Source organism: Castor canadensis, chromosome 16 (genome assembly GCF_047511655.1).
Source record: "Castor canadensis chromosome 16, mCasCan1.hap1v2, whole genome shotgun sequence".
Lineage (NCBI taxonomy): Eukaryota > Metazoa > Chordata > Mammalia > Rodentia > Castoridae > Castor > Castor canadensis.
The window spans coordinates 8596286-8619354 of NC_133401.1; the positions used below are offsets into that span (position 1 = coordinate 8596286).

At 38.9% G+C, this 23069-nt stretch overlaps 1 protein-coding gene across 1 annotated transcript; it reads right to left on the reverse strand.

Annotated features, from left to right (window-relative positions):
- Nucleotides 1-1677: 1677 nt before the first annotated feature.
- Nucleotides 1678-22739, reverse strand: LOC109702963 (uncharacterized). Its single transcript, XM_020188186.2, has 5 exons — nt 22591-22739; nt 12374-12443; nt 11590-11716; nt 11207-11299; nt 1678-5437 (listed from the first exon to the last, which is right to left on the reverse strand). Exons 2-5 carry the CDS (start codon nt 12380-12382, stop codon nt 3306-3308), a joined length of 2361 nt encoding a protein of 786 aa, XP_020043775.2. The 5' UTR covers nt 12383-12443; nt 22591-22739; the 3' UTR covers nt 1678-3305.
- Nucleotides 22740-23069: the final 330 nt, after the last annotated feature.

Below are 23069 nucleotides of genomic sequence, written 5' to 3' on the forward strand. Positions count from 1 at the left end.
ACATGTAAATTTGAGTTGCCTTGGTTCCACCCAAACATCTCCTGGAACTTTGTTATATATAAATTTGGAGATTCTTCTAATAATAGAGACCTTTGTAATGTTTCTCAGCAAGGGCTTGGTTATCTCCTATAAATGGTTCTAGTGTATTCCTTCTGCACTGACTGTCAGGACTCTGAACACTTCAGATAACAATAATCATAGTAATAACCTTAACCTTTTTTATATTAACTATGAAAACTTTTTCTTCATCTCTAAGAAAAGCAGCTTTATAGAAAGCCTAAAATGATTGTATGCCTACTTAAACAGCTAGCTTATAGGTCAAAGGACTTGAAAATTCTCCTCCTGGTGTCCTTCAAAACATGAATTCCATTTTCATGCACCATGTTCTTCCCCAGATCATTAACTGCAGCCTGGAGTTAAGCAGAAACATGAGTTAAGTTTCTCTCCAATCGTTCTTGGGTTCCAAAGTGTTGGATTTTGGGGACAATAAACACCATACCAGTAATGGGTAGGGAAAGAAAAAACTGTGTGTGAAAGGTGCTTTATACATGGTATCCTTCAACTCTTATCTTCTCTAGTCCCTTATGATTTTGTCAAGTTTCTTATACTTAGTAGCCTGTGGAGGATATGAAAAATTACAGACTTAGATACAAGTATAGAAATTTATTGCCTTAATATTTTTACTTTAATAACATGTGTTCTAATTAAGTGTACTTGGTGTGGTATCTTTTACAAGTCGTCCATATTACACTTTGTCTTTACTCTTTCTTCTCCCAACACGCTCTGTCAGGTAGTTTCTGCCTCTACAACTTTCGTATCCATTCCCCTCAACCTTAGGAAAAAAACACCCAAGCAAATCTCTCACAATATTTTACCCACACTAGTCCCTCTGTAATACAGTAAAGAGTACGGGCTCCAGTATCAGGAAAAATGTTACTTCTGAGCTCATTTACAGCACCTGTGAGTTGTTTAACTCCTGAATGAGAGAGAATACCTTTGTCTCGGGTTGAGATCAAAATACATGTAGAAACTTGGTATACATTAGGTATTTGATAAACGTTAGCTCCCTTTCTTCTTTCCTGCTTTGGAACCTGTATAGCAATTACACGATAAAGTATTAAAAGCCCAAAAGATTGTATGCCACATTGCCCCTTAGCTTCCTTGTGGGTCCCTTAGAACCAGAACTGTCTTTCAACTCTATTATGTATATGGCCTGTCACCATCCATGGTGTGAACATTCATCTTCACTAAGAGGTGAAAATGCTTCACAGTGCTACCATTTCACAAAGCCTCTTTTACTGAATATGGTTTGCTTAGAACTTATGGTAACTAGAATCAGTGACCATCTTCTTAAGCCAATAATGATTTGGGTTTTTTTTTGTCAAATTAAAATTATATGTCAACACTCAAGTATCCATAAATGGAGTAAGAGCTCAAGAAGCATGTACTTCATGCACTCAGGAAATCCAGAAATTCACCATGAAATAGATGTAGATACACATCTGGTGATACACAGACACAAAACTCAATGAGGCAGTCTGGGCAAAAGGATGAAGGAATAAACTATGCTCATCTGAAAATGGATGTCCAGACCAGGACACAAAGGGTCATCAAATAACCTCTAAATGTCATTTTTCTAAGTGTACTTGTCACCTTAAAAAAGAAATGTAGTCAACATGAATGAAAATGGCCTGTTTATTATAATAAAGTCATAGAATATTTCCCAACCTGTAAAATTCCATAATTACAATAATTTGAGAAAGAACTGCTTATTAAAGTAATTTATAATTTGCTAAATATGTGTACATATACTCAGCATTCAGGTAATACTTAAAAGTATCAGGAACCGCATTCATGGGAAAATTAAGTGCTGAACTAAAAGTACATTTTTATCATACAAAATTCTCATCTGTTAAGATTAAAGGTTAAATATTCCAAGTAAGTATCTATAATTATTCTTTCATTAAATAGTGGATTTGTTTATTGTGTAGTTTCATGTATCTTCAGGAGTGAAAACTTTCTGGAATGCGTTGATCAATCATCTAATTTTATTATAAGAATTATATTATCAAAAGCTGGGAAATTTCCCAGAGGATTTTCTTTTCCTTCAGAGTGTAGCTTGTGTAACTGTACATCTTGAATGATTTTTCATTGTGGTTTAAATTTTTTCTGGGTTTTTTTTTTTTTTTACTTTTTGGTAGTATGTGAAATGAACATATTTGTTTTCCTAGAAAATAAGGCATCTACATATAAAAATCATGTTTTATAAACTTTACATATTTACATTATCATTTTTAAAATACCCTCTCAAATATAGCTATATCCTAACTTCTTTATCATAAGGCATTCTGATGTTCCATGACTGATGGCCAATCAGTAAATTCTTTCCTAAGTCAATAGATTACATTAAGCCTTATTTATGTTTTTATATCCTATGATATAAAAACTCCTTATAAGATTTTAAGTTTCACAATAGTAAACTTAAGTGAGACTTTGGATAAGATGTCTCAATCTTTATAGTCACAGCTCAGAGGTAGAACACTTGTGTAGCATTCACAAGGTCCTAAGATCCATTAAAAAAAAACATACTCTGGTGTTCAGCAAAGTTTGAATCAAGATTAGAGAGGTTCCTATAGTGTATCCATTCATAGAGATTATCACATTGTGAATTTTCTGCTTAGTCAAATATGGTGAGTAGGGTTGTACATCAGATAAATTTTCTGATATAATGTAAGCTGTGAGTGCAGATAAAAGATTTCCCACATTCTTCATATATATACATAAAGTTCCTCACCAGTATGCATTTGCTGACATCAATTAAGTTATGAACTCAGAGAAAAGCCTTTCCACAATCTTCATATTTTTAAGGTCTCTTTCCAGTTTGCATTTTCTGATATTAATTTCTGAACCATGAAAAAAAGTCTGTACATTCCTTGCATTCATAATTTCTCATCACTATGAATTTTCTGATGTTGATTCTGATGTTGATTAAACTCTGAGCTATGAAGAAAGCTCTTTCCACATTCTTTATATTTGGAATTTCCTCATGAATTTTCTCACATTGTGCAAGATATGAACCCTCCAAAAGTTTTCCCACCTTGCTTATTCAGGAGTTTCCTAGCAGCACGAATACACTGATGTTGAGCAAGTGTGGACTGCTGATGAGAATTTCATCTCTCACACTCACAGGGTTTCCTACCAACATGAACATTCTGATTTGCGTAAGATGTACATCAAGAATATATGCTTTTCCAATTCTTTACAACAACGTGCTTTCTCACCAGTGTGAATGTTCTGATGTTGAGTCAGGTGTGAGCCACGAGTAAAAGCTTTTCCACACTCCTTATATTCATAAGGTTTTCCACCAGTGTGAATTCTCTCATATTTAGTAAGATGGGATCACTGACTAAAGGTCTTTCTACGATCATTTTGTTCTTCGGCTTTTCACTAGTATGGATCCTCTGATGTTTAACAAGATGTGACTGCTGAATGAAGGCCTTTCCACATTCACTGCACTCATAGGGTCTTTCACCAGTGTGAACTCTCCGATGCCGAATAAGGTCTGAGCCAGAAGTAAAGGCCTTTCCACACTCCTTACATTCATAGGGCTTTTCGCCAGTGTGAAATCTCTGATGCCGGTTAAGTTCTGAGTTATAACTAAAGGCCTTCCCACATTCCTTACATTTAAAAGGTTTCTCTCTGGTATGAAGTTTCTTAAGAACAGGAACACTTGAACCCCAACTAATGTCTTTGCCACATTCTTTACATTTGCCTCTTTTCTTACCACTGTGAGCTGACGGACACTGACTAAGTTCTGGGTCAGGTATAAAGGTCTTCCTACATTCTTTATCTTCACAGAATTTCTCATCAGTGTTAATTAACTGATGATGAGTGTGGTCTAAGCCAGAACTAAAGGCCTTTTCACATTCCTTACATTTATGTGATTTCTCACAGGTGTGAATTTTCTGATGTTGAGTCAGGTGTGCGCCACGAGTAAAAGCCTTTCCGCACTCTTTACACTCGTAAGGTTTTACGCCAGTGTGAATTCTATGGTGGCGACTAAGGTCCGATGTACACCTAAAGGCCTTCCCACATTCCTTACATTCATAGGGCCTTTCACCAGTGTGAATTCTCTCATGTCGAGTGCGATCTGAGCTACAACTAAAAGCCTTCCCACACTCCTTACATTTAAAGGATTTCTCCCTAGGATGAATTCTCTTGAGACTAGTAACACGCGAACGCAAACTAAATGCCTTGCCACATTCTCTACATTCATATGTTTTCTTACTAGTTTTGACCTTCTGGTATTGAGTAAGTTCTAAATGAGGCAAAAAGGGCTTCCCATTTTCTTTATCTTCAAAGAATTTCTCACCAGCATAAATTAACTGATGCTGACGATGGTGTGAACCAGAACGAAAGGCCTTTTTACATTCCTTACATTTACGTACTTTATCACCAGTATGAACGCTCTGGTGTTGAGCTAGCTGTGACCCACACGTAAAAGCCTTCCCACATTCCTTACATATGTAAGGTTTTTCACCAGTGTGAATCCTCCGATGTTTAATAAGATGTGACTGCTGACTAAAGGCCTTTCCACATTCACTACACTCATAGGGCCTCTCACCAGTATGAACTCTCTGATGTCGAGTAAAGTCGGAGCCACAACTAAAGGCCTTTCCACAAACCCTACACTCATAGGGCTTCTCACCAGTATGAACTCTCTGATGTCGAGTAAGGTCTGAGCCACAATTAAAGGCCTTTCCACAAACCCTACATTTATAGGGCTTTTCACCAGTATGAATTCTGTGATGTCGAGTAAGATCTGAGCTATAATTAAAGGTCTTCCCACATTCCTTACATTCATAAGACTTTTCCCCAGTATGAATTCGCTTATGGACATTAAGTAGTGAATTAAACCTAAAGGCCTTCCCACACTCCTTACATTTAAAAGGTTTCTCCCCAGTGTGAATTCTCATATGACCAATAAGACCTGAACGAAAACTGAAAGTCTTGCCACATTCTTTACACTCATATGCTTTCTTACTGGTGTGAACTGCCTGACATGGAGTAAGCTCTGAATCAAGAAGAAAGGACTTTCCACATTCCTTATCTTCCCAGAATTTCTCACCGGTGTGAATTAACTGGTGTTCAGTATGGTCTGCCCCAAAAGTAAATGCTTTTTCACATCTGTATTCGTTCAATTTCTCTCCTATGTTGAGTCTATCGTGTTGATTAAAAGCTGTGACTGTGACTTGCTTGAAATACTCCTGATTTTCTTGTTGTGTTTGAAACTGACCTTTTCCTTCTCGACTACCTCTAAAACACAAACCATCAAGACTGTCATTTGTACAAACTTCCAGGACTTCCCACTGGGATAATTCTCTTTTAAATGAGCTTTTTTTTGGTAATAACTTCTTGGTCTGCCACATGGGTATGTCTGAAAGACAAGAAGATAAATACGTACTGTTTTACTTTCCAAAAAGAAATACAATTTCAATGTAGACATAGAAAGCAAATCATAATGTAAAGCACACAAGAAGTGAATGGCTTAAAAATTCCAAATTCGCGGAACGCAAAAAAAAGGGAGGGGCAAAAATAAATAGAAATTTAAGAGGTCAGGAGAAGGGATAAAGTTTTGTTCTGATCATATTCATTAGAATTCAATAAAAACTGATTGTCCAGACACCACCTCAAAAACAGAATGACAAACTAAAGACTACATTGTTTCACTCAGTGTGGTATAATCAATTCTTAGCACATGTTAGGTTTTTAAAAAATAATTCTGGAATAAATACACGACAAGGCAAAAAGGGAGGGTGAGTAAATACTTAGGATGCAGTAAAAGATGATACTGTAAAAACTAAAGACCAGAAACCACAAATGGGATAATCTAAACATGCAAAAACAATGTAACATCTCACTGTCTAATCCCTTCCTTCTCTACTGAAACAACTACGCATACTGCTTCCTCATGATTTTCTGTAGAAATAGAAGACAAAAGCTAGCTTAGTTCACAGATAAATGTAAAGAAATGTGGTTAAACCTATGCATTCTTCCATTTGCCTTTGCACATGTAAATATTTCACCTTCTTCATTTCCTCCACTATGCATAATCAAGTCAGGTTTTGGCACCTAGACTAAAATAAGCTGTTCTGTCTACTTATTAAATCCTGATGTAGAGAACAGGTCATCAATTTTATAGAAACAGACTGTTTTACGCTTTTAACCCCTTTCTAAGATCTTTTTTCCTTCTATCTGAGCCAATGGAAGGATCTTAGGAAATATCTATAAAATGTCAAGTACTATATAAGGTACTATGATGAGTATCTTATATAATTCCAAGCTGAAAAACGGGAATGTTGGGAAATAGTAGACTATCGGTCTAACATGTGGGACACAATATATTCCAGAGTTGCCAAAGTACCAGGAAGTGAGTCACACAGGGCATGTTACATTTACATTAAAGGAGACAGTTATGAGTGACAGTTTAGATAGGAAAATAGTTTGACAAATCTGTCAAAGGAGAATGAAGAACTCTTCTGCAGCTCACTTTTCCTAGATATTTAGGATCCCATGAGAATGTCCTACTTTTCTCGTGGGAACAGAGAGTTTCTTGGAAACTGACCAAGGACTCTGTAGTGATTGGTAGTGGCTGAGTTGAAAGGCAGTAGTCAAGAGTATGAGCAGTAACGAATAGTGGTAGAAAGATGGCAGTTTCTAACTGTAGTTCTCTTTACTAAAAAACTATCTTTTGGTGATAAAAAAAAAAAATTGAACTTGACAGAGCTTTTATTTTTCCACACTACAAATAAGGGTAAAATATCTCCTATCAGAGGCTTGTTGACAAGATTGGGAACAAAATACTGTTTCTATAAAGCACTTGGCACAGAGTAAGTGCCAAGAAATTAGTAAATCACCATCATTATCAGAGAAGAAAATGGACGTGACAGTGAACTAGTCAAAACAGGACTTGCCTTTAAGACACTGCTCTCTCCTGGTTGTCTTCCTTCAGCCCTAACTTCTTCACTGTGGTCAGAAACCTTTTTCAACTATTATTTTGACTTCACTTATGCAGCATATTTGATCTTCTCTTAATAAAGAGTTTACTGTGCAGTAATGTGTGGCCATGTTTCAGTCACTGAGAAGAATATGAGTTTCTTAATACATAATATACACTTTGTTAAAGCTACTGAACCTAAAATAAAATTAGAAAATCAGTATCTGATGGTTAAAAGAATGAATTAATGACTGCACAAAAAAACAAAAGCAAGGAGAAGGTAAGTAAAAAAAGAAAGAAAAAATCATGAAGTAGGTAAAATGAAAACAAGTACAAAAAAAATTAGGAAATAAAAAACTTTAAAAATATCTAAATGAAGAAAAAGGGAGAAAGACAGATAGTGTAGTAAGGTTGGTCCTCAAAATCCTAGCCAGAGTAACTCTGTCTTGCAGCAAGCTGCCATTTAACTGCTGTATATGGCAGACTATAGCAAAACAAGTCCTCCTTTTAATGGTTGGACACTGGTGGCTCAGAACCTCACTTGGTTATCCTGCCACCCACTGTAAAAATGTTTCATTATATAGATAATGTCATGCTGACCTGAGTGTCTTACAAATTAAAAAAAAAAAAAAATCCAGAAGATATACAAGACCTAAAGTTGGTGGAGGGGCTCAGTGGTAGAGTGCCTGCCTAGCAAGCGTAAGTTCAAACCCTAGTACCACCAAAAAGGTTAAGGATGAGAGATTTAATCCACACAAAGTACACAGGTCTGACATAACCATAAAATTTGGGGGAGTTTTATGGTCAAATAAAACACAAATAATACCTAACTAGGCCATCTAAAACTTTAAAACAATTGATACCATTAAATATAAAGCAGTTACATATGTTTCTGGAAATTGTGGGGTACTGGCAGATTTTTAATCACATGCCTTACAATCCCACAGGGATTCATTAAATTTTTTAAAAAAAATGAATTGTTAAAGCAGCAGCTAAAGAGTTTAAATAACAGCATTTTGCATGGGTAAAAAAGAGTAATTCCAGAGTTATAAGGTTGCTAAAACCCCAGCCACATGGGCTACTCATTATAAGTTATTGGCCAGGAAATTGCCCAAGGCCCCTTAACATCACATGGGCTATTGCCACTGTAGTTGGTTGTATATCAAAACTGGAGGTAAGTCCCTTTTGCTAAAGACACCATACACTCTGATTATAGGACATAAAAAATATCAAGTTGGAATTAAATTAAAAGCTTCTTTCTTCCTTGCTAGCATTCATACTGCCAGAGAGTGCTATGCAGTCTGCCAGGGGAGAATTGTCACCAACAGTCCTGCTCAGCAATGGGGTCCACGTGTCACATTATCAGCCTGCTCTGCCGGATGCGCCTGCCGCTATAGCAGTGGCACAACCAACCACTCAGCTAATCCATCCTCAACTGGATCTTAAGCTTATTCAGTGGGGGTATCTGTGTTTGGTACTATAAGCCAGGATAAAAACCTGTGGCTGGGAAAGTCACAGGCCCAGCGGAAAAGCCACTGCCACTGTTGTGCTAAATGGATATGACGTGCTAATAAAGTGCCACTTAAAAAAATAAAGTGATCTTTATTTTTTTAAAGATTTTTTATAAAGTGATCACTTAATAAAGTGATCTGTGGTCACTTGGGTCTGTGTTCCAAGTGACCACAGATCACTGCTTCTACCAAGCATAGTCAAAGGGAACCTCTTCTAGCAGTGAACAGTGACTACAGCAGCAACTCACAAGCCCAACGGTTCAGTAAGTAGTGAACTTCCCTTATTCAGCTAAGGAGCTGTGACCTAAAATCCGCTGCCCATTTCACCCCAAAACTGGAGCATCTTTCTGAGGACCATGGCACCAAGGTGGGGTCTTCCTTTAAATAACGTAAGTGAGGGGGAGCACACGCTCTGGTGGTCCCAGTCTTAGGATGAGACCTTAACAGTAATCAAAACCCATAAATAAAATCCAGCCCATACATACGACAGTATGGGGCAAAGTAACTTGGATAACAACTAAGCATGAACATGCCCCTTTTGTCTTAAAAGACACAATGAAACCGACAACTTTCACCAAAAATGGGGTGGTTACCACATGAGAACTGTGAACAAAATATATGGGTTTAAAAAATAAACCTGTGTCCTACAGACGCAGAGAACAGGTTCCAAGTGGTTATGAGGAAAGCATGTGTGCCTGTGTTTGCCACACAAGTGGAGCAGCAGTTGCACACTTGCATGTACTTTCCTGCCTAGCTGTATCCATAAATTCCCTACCTGGCAGATGGGGCAATGGTGACCTTGGTGACTTGGGCAAGTTCCAGCAAATACAGTCCTCCATGGTCGTCCACTATGCTCTAAGTAAATTCTATTAAAATTCGTTTTTTATTTTTATCATCAAGAACACAAACAACAATATATGTTGGTGATGCAGGGAAAAAGAAACCCTTATATATTGTTGGTGGGAATGTAAATTAGTACAACCACTATGGAAAGCAGTATAGAATCTCCTCAAAAAACTAAAAATAGAACTACCATATGATCCAGCAATTCCACTACTAGGCATACATCCAACGGAATGTAAGTCAGGATACAACAATGACACTTACACACCCATGTTTATTGAAGCATTATTCACAATAGCCAAGCTATGGAAACAGTCCAAATACTCTACAACCGATAAATGGAGCAAGAAAATGTGGTACATATACTCAATAGAATATTATCCACCCATAAAGAAGAATGAAATTTTGTCATTCAAAGGTAAAGTGGATGGAACTGGAGAACATCATCTTAAGTGAAGAAAGCTTGGTTCAGAAACACAGGTCACACACTTTTTCTTGTATGTGGAAGACAGATACAAATACAAATACAAACATTGTGGGGGGGTGCATGCACATGTATGTATAAATATATACGGAACATGTTCCTAAAAGTGGAACTCTTAGAGGAGACTAAGGGAGGAGGAAAAGAATGACAAGGAGTGAATAATATTGAAATACATCACATCTGTGTAGAACAAGACAACAGAACACTGAAAACTGTTGAACAATACAGGGGTAGGGGAGAAAAGATAAGGAAGACTAATAGAGAGACTTTGACTGACTGAAGTACAATATATTTACAGGTAAAATGCCAAGGCAAAACCCCACTGAACAATGAACATACACTAAAACACTGAAGGACAGGAATATAATACAGGTCATGTTAAAGGGAGGGTAAGAATTGGAAGGTAAATGAAGAGGGAAAAGGAGGGTGAATATGGCTGAGGTACTTTCTATACATGTATAAATACAGAACACTGAAGCCTGTCAAAGTCATTTCAAGAAGGGCACTGGGACTGGAGGTGTGGCTCAAGTGCTACAGTACCTGCTTTGCAAGCATGGAAAAACAAAAACAAAAACAAAAAACCCAAAACAAAAAACAATTGGCAGGCACTGGTGGCTGACCCTGTAATCCTGTAATCAGGAGGAAGAGATCAGGAGGATCATGGTTTGAAGCCACCCAAGACAAGTAGCTCAAGAGAAGCTATCTTGAAAATTCCCAACACAAAACCAGGGCTGGTGGAGTGGCTCAAGTAGTAGAGTACCTGCCTAGCAGGCATAAAGCCCTGAGATCAAACCCAGTGCTACCAAAAACAAACAAACAAACAAAAAAAGACAGGGGAGTAGGGAAAGATGAAGATTAGTGGAGGGGATGAGCCAAATTGAGGTACAATATATGTACACATGAAAATGTCACAAAAAAGTAAACCTATCATATGCTAATAAAAACATTTAAAGAAACTTCATTTTTAACCATTCAAACTGGATTTGTATGAGTCATTTTGTGGGCTGTCAGTGTCATACCAGTTTGGTGACACACAAGTCTTTTATACCTCCCCCAGAAAGTTCACCCAACAGATGGGAAGAACCTTGACCCAAACTATACATAAAATACTTTTCTTACTGGAGAAAAAGAATGGCACTTAAGATTTTGTAATATGAAGGATACACAAGAGCACAGAAATAAAGTGATATCTGGAGTGAAGAGAAATTTTCTTTGGAAAGGCTTTGCATATACATCTCAGGCCTTTATAAAAGTCCTTTGGCCAATGAAAGGATACTTCATACTGATAATTCAAGGTACCACTGCCTCACTAAGCAAATGAACTAGTATTTATAATTATGGACACCCCATACCTGCTCAACCCTCACTCACCTGGGTAAAGTCCTCTTGTCTCATCATTCAAATTCATCCCAGGCTCTTCTTCTTTTCCCAATGAGAAAACATGTGGTTGATACATGCAAAGTCCTAAACAAAAGAGAAAATATAGAAAATGGTAAGAGTTCTCAAATTTGCATTTGGTCCCTTGCTTATTAAGGAAGACAATGACAGCTTTCAAAAGGCAAGCAAAAAGAATAAAGGATTTCTGAAGGATGGGGAAGGTGAGGTTCCCAATGATGATGACTACTGCTAACTTCACAAAACACAAAACCATTTTCCTGGGAACACAGCTCAGAAATTTCCAGAGATATTTGAAAAACAATCCCAAAATTGACAAAATAGATGCAGTGATTTTAGGGTCAAATTCTGAATCTTACCCACTGAGATGAGGTGGCTGTAGTTCTCTGCCATCACGTCTGCATACAAATTCCTCTGTTCTGGGTTCAGGCACTCCCATTCCTCCTGAGTGAATTCTATAGCCACATCTCTGAACGTCATCAATTGCTAAAAGGACAAACTCAAATGTTGATGGTGAAATTTTAAGAATCCATTTACATGGTGGAGGAAAAGGGAGCAGCAGAGAATGGGACACACAATGAGCAAAGCCCTACAGGGTGGCTATCTATGGAACTGGAGGAAACGACATGGAAAAAGGGGACTAAAGCTGAGTACTCAGGGGCTGTTAAAAACTCAGTCACAACACACTTAAGCCTTCACATCACAGACACCAAGACACTAGGGTGGCAGCCCAGAATAACAGACGTCCTTGGAGTTTTTGGTTGACATCATGGAGAGGCTACACCTGTCTAGAATCACTAAATCCAAATTTATTTTTTATTTTTGACAGAACTGGAGTTTGAACTCAGGACCTCATGCTTGCTAAGCAGGTACTCTACCACTTGAGCCACTCTGCCAGCCATTTTTTGTATCGGGTATTTTCGAGATAGGGTCTAGAACTATTTGCCCAGGCTGGCTTTGAACCTCGATCCTCCTGATCTCTGCGTCTTGAGTAGCTAGGATTACACGCGTGGGCCACCAGTGCCTGGTTTTTTACAGTTAGTAACAACTAGTGATTTAGGTAAGTAGTTTCAAGATAAGCAATAAAATTATTCATATGCAGTCATACAAATAATTGTGTTTTTGGAGAAAATCCTAACTCACGTGGGCCATGATTTAAATTCCAGGAGTTCACAGGTCCTCTTCTGGATTCTCCTCTTGCTGAAGCAGAGTCCTGGGAAAGAAAAGAGAGAAAGAATCATGAAAAGTCAAGATTTCCTCAGAACATTTTTCGGGGGGTGGTACTGGGACTTGAACTCAGGGCCTTGCTCTTGCTAGGCAATTCCTTTACCACTTGAGCCCCGCCCCCAGCCCCAGAGATTGAACAAATGAGGAGACCATTTTCTTCCTCGGAAGAAGGTCATTAGGAATCCAAGGAAATCCTGGCCCCAACCAAAATCAGAGAATAAACTAAAGCAGAAGGATTTCAATGCTATTATTCATGCCAAAATCATGGCATAAATCAGGATAAGAGAGATAAGACCATTCTAATTTGTCATAAATATCCTCTACAACTATCCAGAGCCTGCATTTCATATCCCCAAGGTCACCTGAAGGCCAATGGGACTCTACAATCTCAGAAACAAATATACCTGTCCAGGATTCTCCTGTGTACGTCTCTAGGGACAGTGCCTTTCACTGATTTCATGTCCAACAAAATTCTTGACACCTACTGAGTCATTTACATCCAGAGCATGCAAGGGCCACCAAACAACTAAAGGCAATTTTGAAGCCAAAATAATGCTGACTAGATTCACCAGAAATTCAGTGAGACGACTGATATACATAGCCCTAGTAATGTTTACTGGGCCACAAACAGAATTGTGCACATAGTCTTTGATCCAACTGGACTATCATCTCCCATTATCCTCCAAGCTCTAGCAACAGTCCTAAAAAATAGAGGTGGATGCCAGTGGCTCACGCTTGTAATCCTAGAAACTCAGGAAGCAGAAATCAGGATTGTGGTTTGAAGCTAGCCCTGGACAAATAATTCGGGAGACCCTATCTCGAAAAAACCCATCACAAAAACAGGGCTAATGGAGTGACTCAAGGTGAAGGCCCTGAGTTCAAACTCCAGTGTCTTTTAAAAAAAAAAAAAAGGCTTTGGAGTTTGGACCTCATCTCAGAAGCAATAAGAAACCATTGCATCTGTTTTTTTGGTGTGCTGGGGGGGAAGGGGGCTGGAATTTGAACTCAGGGCTTTGTGTTGCAAGGCAGTTGCTCTACTACTGAAGCCATGCCTCTAGCCCTTTTTGCTTTGATTATTAGAGTCTAACTTTTTGCCCAGGCCAGCCTGAATTGTGATTGTCCTATTTTAAGCTTCTTCCCCATTGCTGAAATGGCAGACATTGCCACCACACTCAGCTTTTTTCCATTGAAATGGGGTCTTGTTAAGTTTTTGCCTGGGCTGGCCTGGAACCAGGATCCTCCTGATCTCAGAGTTCCCTGTAGTTTGGGATGACAGGTGCACATACCATAAGTCCTTCATGGTGTATGCACACACCAAGCTATTGCTTGAGATGAGGTCTCATGAACTCCCTGCCTGGGCTGGCCTCAAACCTTGATCCTCCCAATCTGTCATTCAAGCAACTAGTATTACAGGCATGAGCTGCTGGCACCTGGCTGCCATTGTACGTTTTTAAAGTAAGGTTTAAATTAACTAGAGATAGAGCAAAGTTGGGATAAGAGGGAGAGGAAAGACACAAATATCACAATGTGAGGGGTTCATGCAGGGTATGTTGTGTGAACTGTGCCTGGCACACAGAGGACAGTGTCATAACAGGACTTCACTTTGTAAAGAGTGAGAAGTAGAGAACCAGCTGTGGACTAAATAAACTTTGCTTCTGGAAACAAAAAGGACTTGAGTAACTATTAAATCATCAGAAGGAAGAACAAGTTCTAATCCTGACATTCCTCCTGGAAGCCATGAGAAAAAAAAAAAACCAGGAAAATAAACAGAACCCATGTGGATGCCACAGTGATGATGTTAAAGAGAGAGATGGAGGACAGAGATGAGGCGAGAGAGGGAAAAGGAGAGGGGAGGGGAGGGGACGGGAAAAGAGGGGAGGGGATAAAAGGGGAGGGGAGGGGAGGGGATAGGAAAGCAGAGGAGAGGAGAGGAGAGGAAAAGAGAAATACTCATTGCCAGGAGTTGGCCATACTCAGAATGGAAGTTCTTCGAGCAGGAATGATATGAAAAGGAGGTGGTTAAAGGCAATATGGAGATGTCAAGAAAATTCAAGGTAAAAAATTCAATACACATTGGCTATATTGTTTTTTGAACAGCTTTATTGAGATATAACTCACATATCATATAACTAATCTATTTAAAGTAAAAATTTCAATGGTTCTTAGTATATTTATAGAAATGTACAACCATCCCAAATCAGTTTTAGAACACTTTCATCACCCCAGAAACGCAGTACCCTTTATCTATCACTCTCTGTGTTCCCACCATTCCACTAACCCTACCCTTATATAACCACTGTCTACCTTCTGCTCTCTAGAGCCCCCTACTTTGCACTTTCATATGGATGGAATATTAATGTGTAGACGCGTGGCTAGCTTCCTTTGCTTATCAGGTTTTCAAGGTTCATCCAGGTTGCAGCATGTAATAGCATCCTTTCCTGTCTGTCACTGAATAATATTCCTGTACACAGACCCACCACACTGGTGATCCATTCCTCCATCAACTGACATTTGAGTTGTTTTCACAACTTTATATAAAGAATGTTGCTATGAACATTCATGTTAAAGGTTTTTTTTTTAATACCTATTTTGTAATTTTCAGAGAATAAGTTTTAAGTTCTTACGTTAAATTTATTGCTAAGGTTTTGTTTTTGGTTTTTTTTTCAGTACTGGGGTTTGAACTCAGGGCCTACACCTTGAGCCACTCCACCAGTCCTTTTTTTATGACGTGTTTTTTCAAGATAGGGTCTTGTGAACTGTTTCCACAATCCTCCTGAGTAGCTAGGATTATAAGCGTGAGCCACCAGCACTCAGCTATTTTGTTCTTTTTGATGCTATTGTGACTGGAATTGCTCTCGTAATTCATTTTCCTCAGTGTACAAATACATAACTCATTTTTACATATTGATCTTATATCTCCAAATTTTGCTTAATGCAGTTCTATCGGGTGATTTTGTTTGTTTGTGTTTTCTTTGATGGATGCATTAGGATTTCTTATAGAAGATCATGTCATCTGCAAATAGAGATGTTTTTACTTCTGTTCCAACCTGAATTTCTTTTCCTTGCTCAAATGCCCCAGTAGAACCTGCAAACCTGCAGTACACTGTTCAACAGATGTGCCACATGTAGATATCCTTGTCTTGTTTCTGATCCTGGAGAGAAAAATACCTAGTCTCTCACTGTTAAGTATCATGTAAGGTGTGGGGTTTAGCAGATGCCTGATATTGTATTGAGGAAAATCTCTTTTACTCCTAGCTTGAAGAATTTTTGTGTTGTTGTTTTGTTTTTATCATGATGAAAGAATACTGGCTGTTGTCAAATGCCTTTTCTCCATCTGTTGAGATGACCTTTTGTGAGTTGTTTTTTATTCTACTGATATGATGCATTACATTAGTTGATTTTGGGATGTTGAGACAAATCTTGCACTTCTAGGAGAAATCCACCTGGTTTTGTTGCAGAATTCATTTTATATGTCACTAGAGTTGGGTTGCTAGCACTTTTGGAGGGATACTGACACCCATATGCTTTTACTGGTTTCGTTATCTATAATATTGCCTCATAAAATGAGCTGAGCACTTGGCTGTATTCATGAATTGCAGAAAAGACACTAGAAGAAGTCAAGACGATAATAGCCAGAGTCTTTCTGAACTACTTTGGGTTCTAAATGGCAAGGAAGGCTTGGCTGCAAAGAAATTGTTTCCCAAATTTGACCAGAAAAACTAGTCGTGCCCCCATTCAAGTTTTTCACAGTAAAGTACCAGTGACAGCTATTCCAGGAAAATCTCTGCATTCTAAAACATAAAGTTAGAAACACTGTGTCTAAAAATATTTATATAAAAGTTTGAAAAGTGTGGCAAAATACCCTTATGTACAAAGAGAACTCACCAAAAAACTAAGAGAAGATGAAACTTATCACTCAACATTCCAAAAAAAATAAAAAATTAAAAAATAAACCACAAGGAGCATGGAGTATCACAAATACCACAGAAAGTAAACTAAGGAAAACTAATACAGAAATTAGTGAACAGAACAAAATTTAACAAAGAAAGGGATAAAAATAACTGGAAGAAACAAGGAAAGTTACAGGAAATCCAGAATTCAAATAAGCAGAGGCTCTAAAGATATTTTAGTATCTGAGAAGAATCTCCTGACATGAAGCATTATTTATTTAGTTAGTTATTTAAACATAGGGTCTCTTATGTAACCCAGGCTGGTCTCGAATTTCTGGGTTCAAGGGATTCTCTCATTTCAACCTCCTGAGTGTGGAAACTACAGGTGTGCCAATGCCCAGTAACACAAATAAATCGAATGGAAAGACACACCAAGGTGCAAGGGAAATAAGCCAATTCCAAACACCACCTAACAAAATTATTAAAGTCATGAGGAGTGACCTATAATAAGAAGGAAATTCAGTTGTCATTAGGCTTCTCTAATGCTGAATTCAGTATCCCAATGTACCTGTGGGTAACTCTTCTAAAATAGTTGTGGGACAACAAGGGGATTGGACTTTGAGCAAAAGATAAAAGCGAGAGCACACAGGGAGATATGAGGATAGGTAAGACACCTAAAAAATTAGCTAGCATTTGTTGCCCTGAACTCAGAGAAACTAAAGCAGATACTTTAAAGCAACTGAGGCCAATAGGAGAAGGGGACCAGGAACCAGAGAAAAGGTTAGATCAAAAAGAATTAACCTAGAAGGTAACACACATGCACAGGAAATCAATGTGAGTCAACTCCCTGTGTAGCTAACCTTATCTCAACCAGCAAAAACCCTTGTTCCTTCCTATTATTCCTTATACTCTCTCTTCCACAAAATTAGAGATAAGGGCAAAATAGTTTCTGCTGGGTATTGAGGGGTGGGGGGAGAGGGAGGGGGTGGGGGGAGAAATGACCAAAGCATTGTATGCACATATGAATAAAAAAAAAGATATATTGCAAGCACATATGTAAATGTCACAATGAAACCCCCCTGTACAGTTAATACATGCTAATAAAAATAAATTTTAAGAAGAAAAAAAAATACTTGTGGGAAAAAAAATAGCTGTGGGAAAATGAGGGAACCAAAGATTTTATATCCAGCCAAGCTGACATTTAATTATAAAACATAAAAAGTGCTATGATGCAGGATCTTTGGGAAGGTTCACATAAGCCCTTTCTATCTACTGGAGGACACACTCCAGCCACAAAACATGATAAAATTTCAGCAAGGGATAGCAATGATGCTAAACACATGAAAGTGCAAATCTAAAAAGAGAGGTGGGGATTGTGGTAGCCAGAATCCTCAATGGCCCCAAAAACTCCTGGTAGGTAATATTCACAACATTGTGTGCTTGCCTCCAGTATTGAACAGGGCTAATTTGTGTACCAATAAGATATCGTGGACATGATGGAATGTGAGGATAGATCATAAAAGACATGTGGTTTCACCTTCTGTACTCTCCCTGCTCTGAAGAAAGCCATATGACATGCTAGGAGAACACTCAGAAACCTTATGGAAAAGTCTACATGGGGAGGAACTAAGGGCTACTGCCAACGGTGATGTGATAAACTCATCCTGGAAGGTGACCCTATAGCCCCAGATATGCCTTTCAGGCAACTGAGATCCTAGCAAAGTGTTTGACTGCAACTGCAGGGGACCTTGAGTGAGAACCTCCTGCTAAGCCACTCCTTTTGAACTAGGGCCTCTAGCAGGTGCTCTGTCACTTGAATCATCCTCCAACCCTTTTGCTTTAATATAGAGTCTCCCTTCTAGCTCAGGACTGGCCTCAGACTGGAGATCCTAAGTAGCTGCAATTACAGATGTGTACCCCCAGTCCCTGAATTTTTGATCAAAACAACTATAAGAAAACAAATACTGACTGCTGTTTTAAGGTAGTATGTTTTATATCAGCACATAACTAATTTAGGAATTAAGCATAGAGAATGGAAAACAGAATAGCTCATTCATGTTTTTTTAAAGCTGAAGTAAATCAAGCATAGAAATTTAGAAATATTTAAGAATATGAATATAAAGTCAGTAAAATATCAACTATATTTTAATACACAAGCACAAAGTTGGAATTTAACAATTAGATGTAAAGTGATGGCATGTACAATATCAGCCAAAAATTCAAACACCTATAAATACACTGAATAAAATGTGTACAAGGCCACTTCTATACTAACGGTTACAAACAAAACTGAGAAGTTAAAGACTTAACCAACTGAAAAATTTGTCATATTCATGGGATGAAATGCTGATTATTTTCAATATGTCAGATTCTCCTCCCCAATATGGTGGTATAGGAGGGCTGGGCTATACAAATCATAATCAAAATTATATTCAAACGACTACAGCAATGTCTGATGAGGTGGATTTCAAAGAAAAGAAATTATCAAGGAAGAAAAGATGGTCTTTTCAATACGTGGTACTAGGCCAAATGAGTAATAGAGAAGATGAATCATTTTCTCCCCCAACACATAAAAATCAATTCCAGATTTGTACATCTAAATGTGAAATATAATCAGTCTACAAGAAAATAAACAATACCTTCATATCTTTTGGACAGGCAATGATTTCTTGAACAACATACAAGGAAATACAAATCTTAAAGGGAAAAATACTAAATCATATTTTAAAAAGCAATCTCTTGTTCAGAAGAGAACATGAAAATGAAAAACCATGGATTAGGAGGTATCTGAAATACACAAATAGCTGACAAAGGATCTGCAATCAGAACACATAAAGAACTTCTAAGAACCAAGAATAAAAACACAGATATACTCCACAAAAACAAAACCAAAAAGTTAAGCTCAGGACTTTAACTAGCATTTCTCAAAGGAAGACATCCAAATGCTCAAACACAGTAAAACAAAGGCTCTCAACATCATTAGTCATCGATCAGAAAAATCACAATGCCACAGCACTTCATATCCACCAGTCTGACGATGTCATGTGCTAAGCAGAACACATAGCAATTGGGACTTGCATAAAAAGGCTGATGGAACACTAATTGCTTCAGTTATTTGGAAAACTATCTGCTTCTGCAGATTCAAATAATCTGACTCACCAATTCCCCTCCTAACCATACACCTAACAGAAACACACACACATCAACACAAAATGTGTGTGCCAGAATGCTCATAGCTACCAGGGGCCTATAATCCTAGTTCCTTGGGAGGTTGAGATCAGGAGGATCATGGTTAGAGGCCAACCCAGGCAAATAGCTCCCTAGACTCCAGTTCCAAAACTAACCAAGGCAAAATGGACTGGAGAGATGACTCAAGAATTAAGAATGCCTGCTTTGCAAGTGCAAAGTCCTGAGTTCAAACTCCAATTCCACCAAAAAGAAAAAGAAAGAGCGCTCCTAGCATCATTTGTGAGAACCCAAACTTGGCAACAATCCAAATGCCTATCAACAGTAAAACAGACAAAATGCAATCAGCATATTCATGCACTGGAATACTATTTAGCAATGGAACAAATGAACTGTTTCTACTCACAATATGGATGAATATCACAAATGTGATTTTGAACAAAAGAAGCCAACAGAAAAGGATATTCATTGCATGATCCCACTTTTATATAAATTCAAAGAGACAAAAGAGATGTTCAGTGGTTATTTTGGAGGAGCTACTGATTGAACAGAAGTTCAAAAGGGTGCAGGTACTTTTTTTAAAATTTGAGTACTTATAAAGGTGTTCCCCTTGTGGTAATTCATTTAAGATGTACAGTTCTAATTGTTTTGGTGTTTGTATGATACATATACTTGTATTGACATTCACCTGATAAACTTCAGTAAAAATTTTAATTACGGAGACTATGAGGCAAAAACAAAACAAAACAATTATAAGCAGGGACCATGACCTAGAGCATCCTGAAACTAGGGCCTACAGTAAACATGTAACAACTGAATACCTACCTATCAACTAACAAAGCTGCAACTTTCCTGAGTGAGGAGCAGCTCAGTGAAACAGCACTTGCTTAACATGAGGCAAGGCCTGCGTTCAATTCCCAGCAATGGAAAAGAAAAAATGCAACATTCATAAGGTTATGTAAGAAACAAAATCCCGTCAATCCTGGAGCATTTCAATAACACCTCTCCCAAGCCAACATAAATCTTAGTTCCAAAGCAAGTAAGTAACTACAGACTCAGACTGATCATATATCAGATCACAAAAAATGATCAAATGCCAAAGGTTTAAAAAAAAAAAAGATCTTGATACAGGAAAATTACATTGCCTGTGTCCTTTATCTAAAGTCCCCAACATTTATCAGTAGAGACTGAGCTCCCCTTAAGTCTCAGGAATCAAGACTCCTCCACAGCACTGAGGCTAAGACACTGTACCAATGTATTTTTTCAACAGTTACTGTGAACAAATTTCCACACGTGGTGGCTTACAATAATACAGATTTATTCTCTTACAGATCTGGAAAAGTCTGAGATGGATTTCAGTAGGCAAAAATCAAGGTGTCTCAGGCAGGGCTGCATTCATTTCTGAAGGATGTAGTGGAGAATTTATGTTTTCCAGCTTCTAGAGGCCACCAACATTCCTTAGCTCACAGCCAAGAGTTGTATCTCTGTGATGACCATTCTGTGGTCACATCCCCAACTCTACACTCAGCCAGAAAAGGCTCCCTGACTTTAAGGGACCTGCAATTATTATATTGGGCCCAATTAGGTAATTTTAAATAATCTCTCCATTTCAAGTTTCTTAACTGCAAAGTTAAGTTTCTTAAATTCTGCAGAGTCCCTTTTGCAATATAAGGCACTATATTCACAGATTAAAGGGATTAGGAAGAAGACATCTTTGCACTGCCATAATTCTGCCTTTCTCAATCACCCTGAAGGATTCTATCCTAACCTTCCTTTTCCTCTTGAGGGAACCAACCTCAGAACCCCAACACTAACTCTCCATCACTGTACTGAATCCAACCAGAATACAACACCTGTATTCATGTTTGTTATAATATGCCCCAAACTTTCTAGTAACTCTCTTTCAGACACTGTACTCCCCACAGACACACTTATCTACTTTTCTTACCTTTCCCCAGTTCTTGACACTGTTCCAGTATGTCTTCCGGAACATATAATTCATTAACAACCAATTCATTTTTTATCTTCAACATTCCTCTCATCTGCTAAGTCTAACAGAAACCTGGCTCTACCCAGAGTACTCTGAAGCACTCCCTGGTACAGTCTCTTACCATGGGGCAGGTGGCTCACTTGCTTTATTAAGTACTCTTGGACCTTTCTTCAAGCCAACTTCACAAAATCTCTAGCTTTGAGTTTCATGCCATGAGGTTATGTATAACTGGCCACACTTCAATGCTGCTGACATACACCAAATACAGTATTTCCCCCCCGTCATTTGAATGGGGTACAGACTCTTCAGAGAAATAAATTTCCTGACAATCAGCCAAGGTCACCTAGCCACTCTCACGTACTTCAGGCATCGTAGAATAAACTTGCTTCATTGTAATACTAAAAACAGCTTGCCCAGAAGAGTCCCTGTCTGCCATCTTAACCTTTTTGAACATGGGCTCTGTGGCTCTGAGCTGAGCATGCCCAAAAAAGTATCCACCATCTTTCCTTCTTGAACTAGGACCTTAAAGTAACGCTCAGAACGGACACCTTAAACTGAGCATGCTCCGGAAAGCACTAGCCCCAAAGTGCCTAGGCTCCCAGACTAGACACCCCATGCTTCCTTCTAACCCAGCAGTACTATGGATACAACCCTAGTACTTTCCTCGTCACTTGTAGGTAATAAATCTTTCTCCTTTTTCTCGACTGGTTGTGCTTACACCCTCAGTTACAGAAACGATTATGTTCCTAAACACGCTGCTCGGAATTCTGTGGCCCCACGGCTGCTGCGGCTACACAGTAATGCTGTCATAATCATGTACATACAGTCACACTGAAATTGTCCATTACGGCCCGACACAGCTCCTGTCACCATCAGGCTGGCGAACACGCGCGTGCGCGTCCATCTCTAGGTGCCGAGTCTCGATCACCCGCATATCAATTTCACGCTCGGTTCCACAGTGATCGCATGTCTGCACACACGTCCTAAGCCTCCACATCCTCATCCCGCGCCCTCTGCTGAAGGCAAAGTCCCTCTCAGTCCACTCAACACCCGCAGACTATCCCTACCCCCAAGGTAGAACGTCCCGCGAAGACTCCAGGCGCGACCTGGCACGATCTCTCCTTCGTCCTCTCAAGGACCCAAGCGCCGACAGGAAGTTGCCCAGGGTACGCTGCACTCTGGGAAATGTAGTCCCGAGACTGAAAGCCCTTTAACGCCCCATTTCCGAACTGACTGAATTTCCAGACCGTAGCTTTGGACCCCGTCCCTTACCCACGAAAAGACCATAGCCGCGCACCGCTCACGTTTGTGCTCGAGACCTTCAGGTTGCTGGCCGCGTTTAGAACGGGCCCACTGAAATCCGTGCTGAGCTTCCAGTGCCAAAGGCCACCATGTCAACGCCAACTTTGAAATGGGGCTAGCCATGGGCGAAATGGCTCCTGGGAAATGTAGTCCAGACCTGGGAAACGCCTCAGAAGGGTGATGCAATTCTTTTCAGCCTGAGCTTGCAGTGCAGGCCACCAACACATGTCCTGTGGCTGGATGT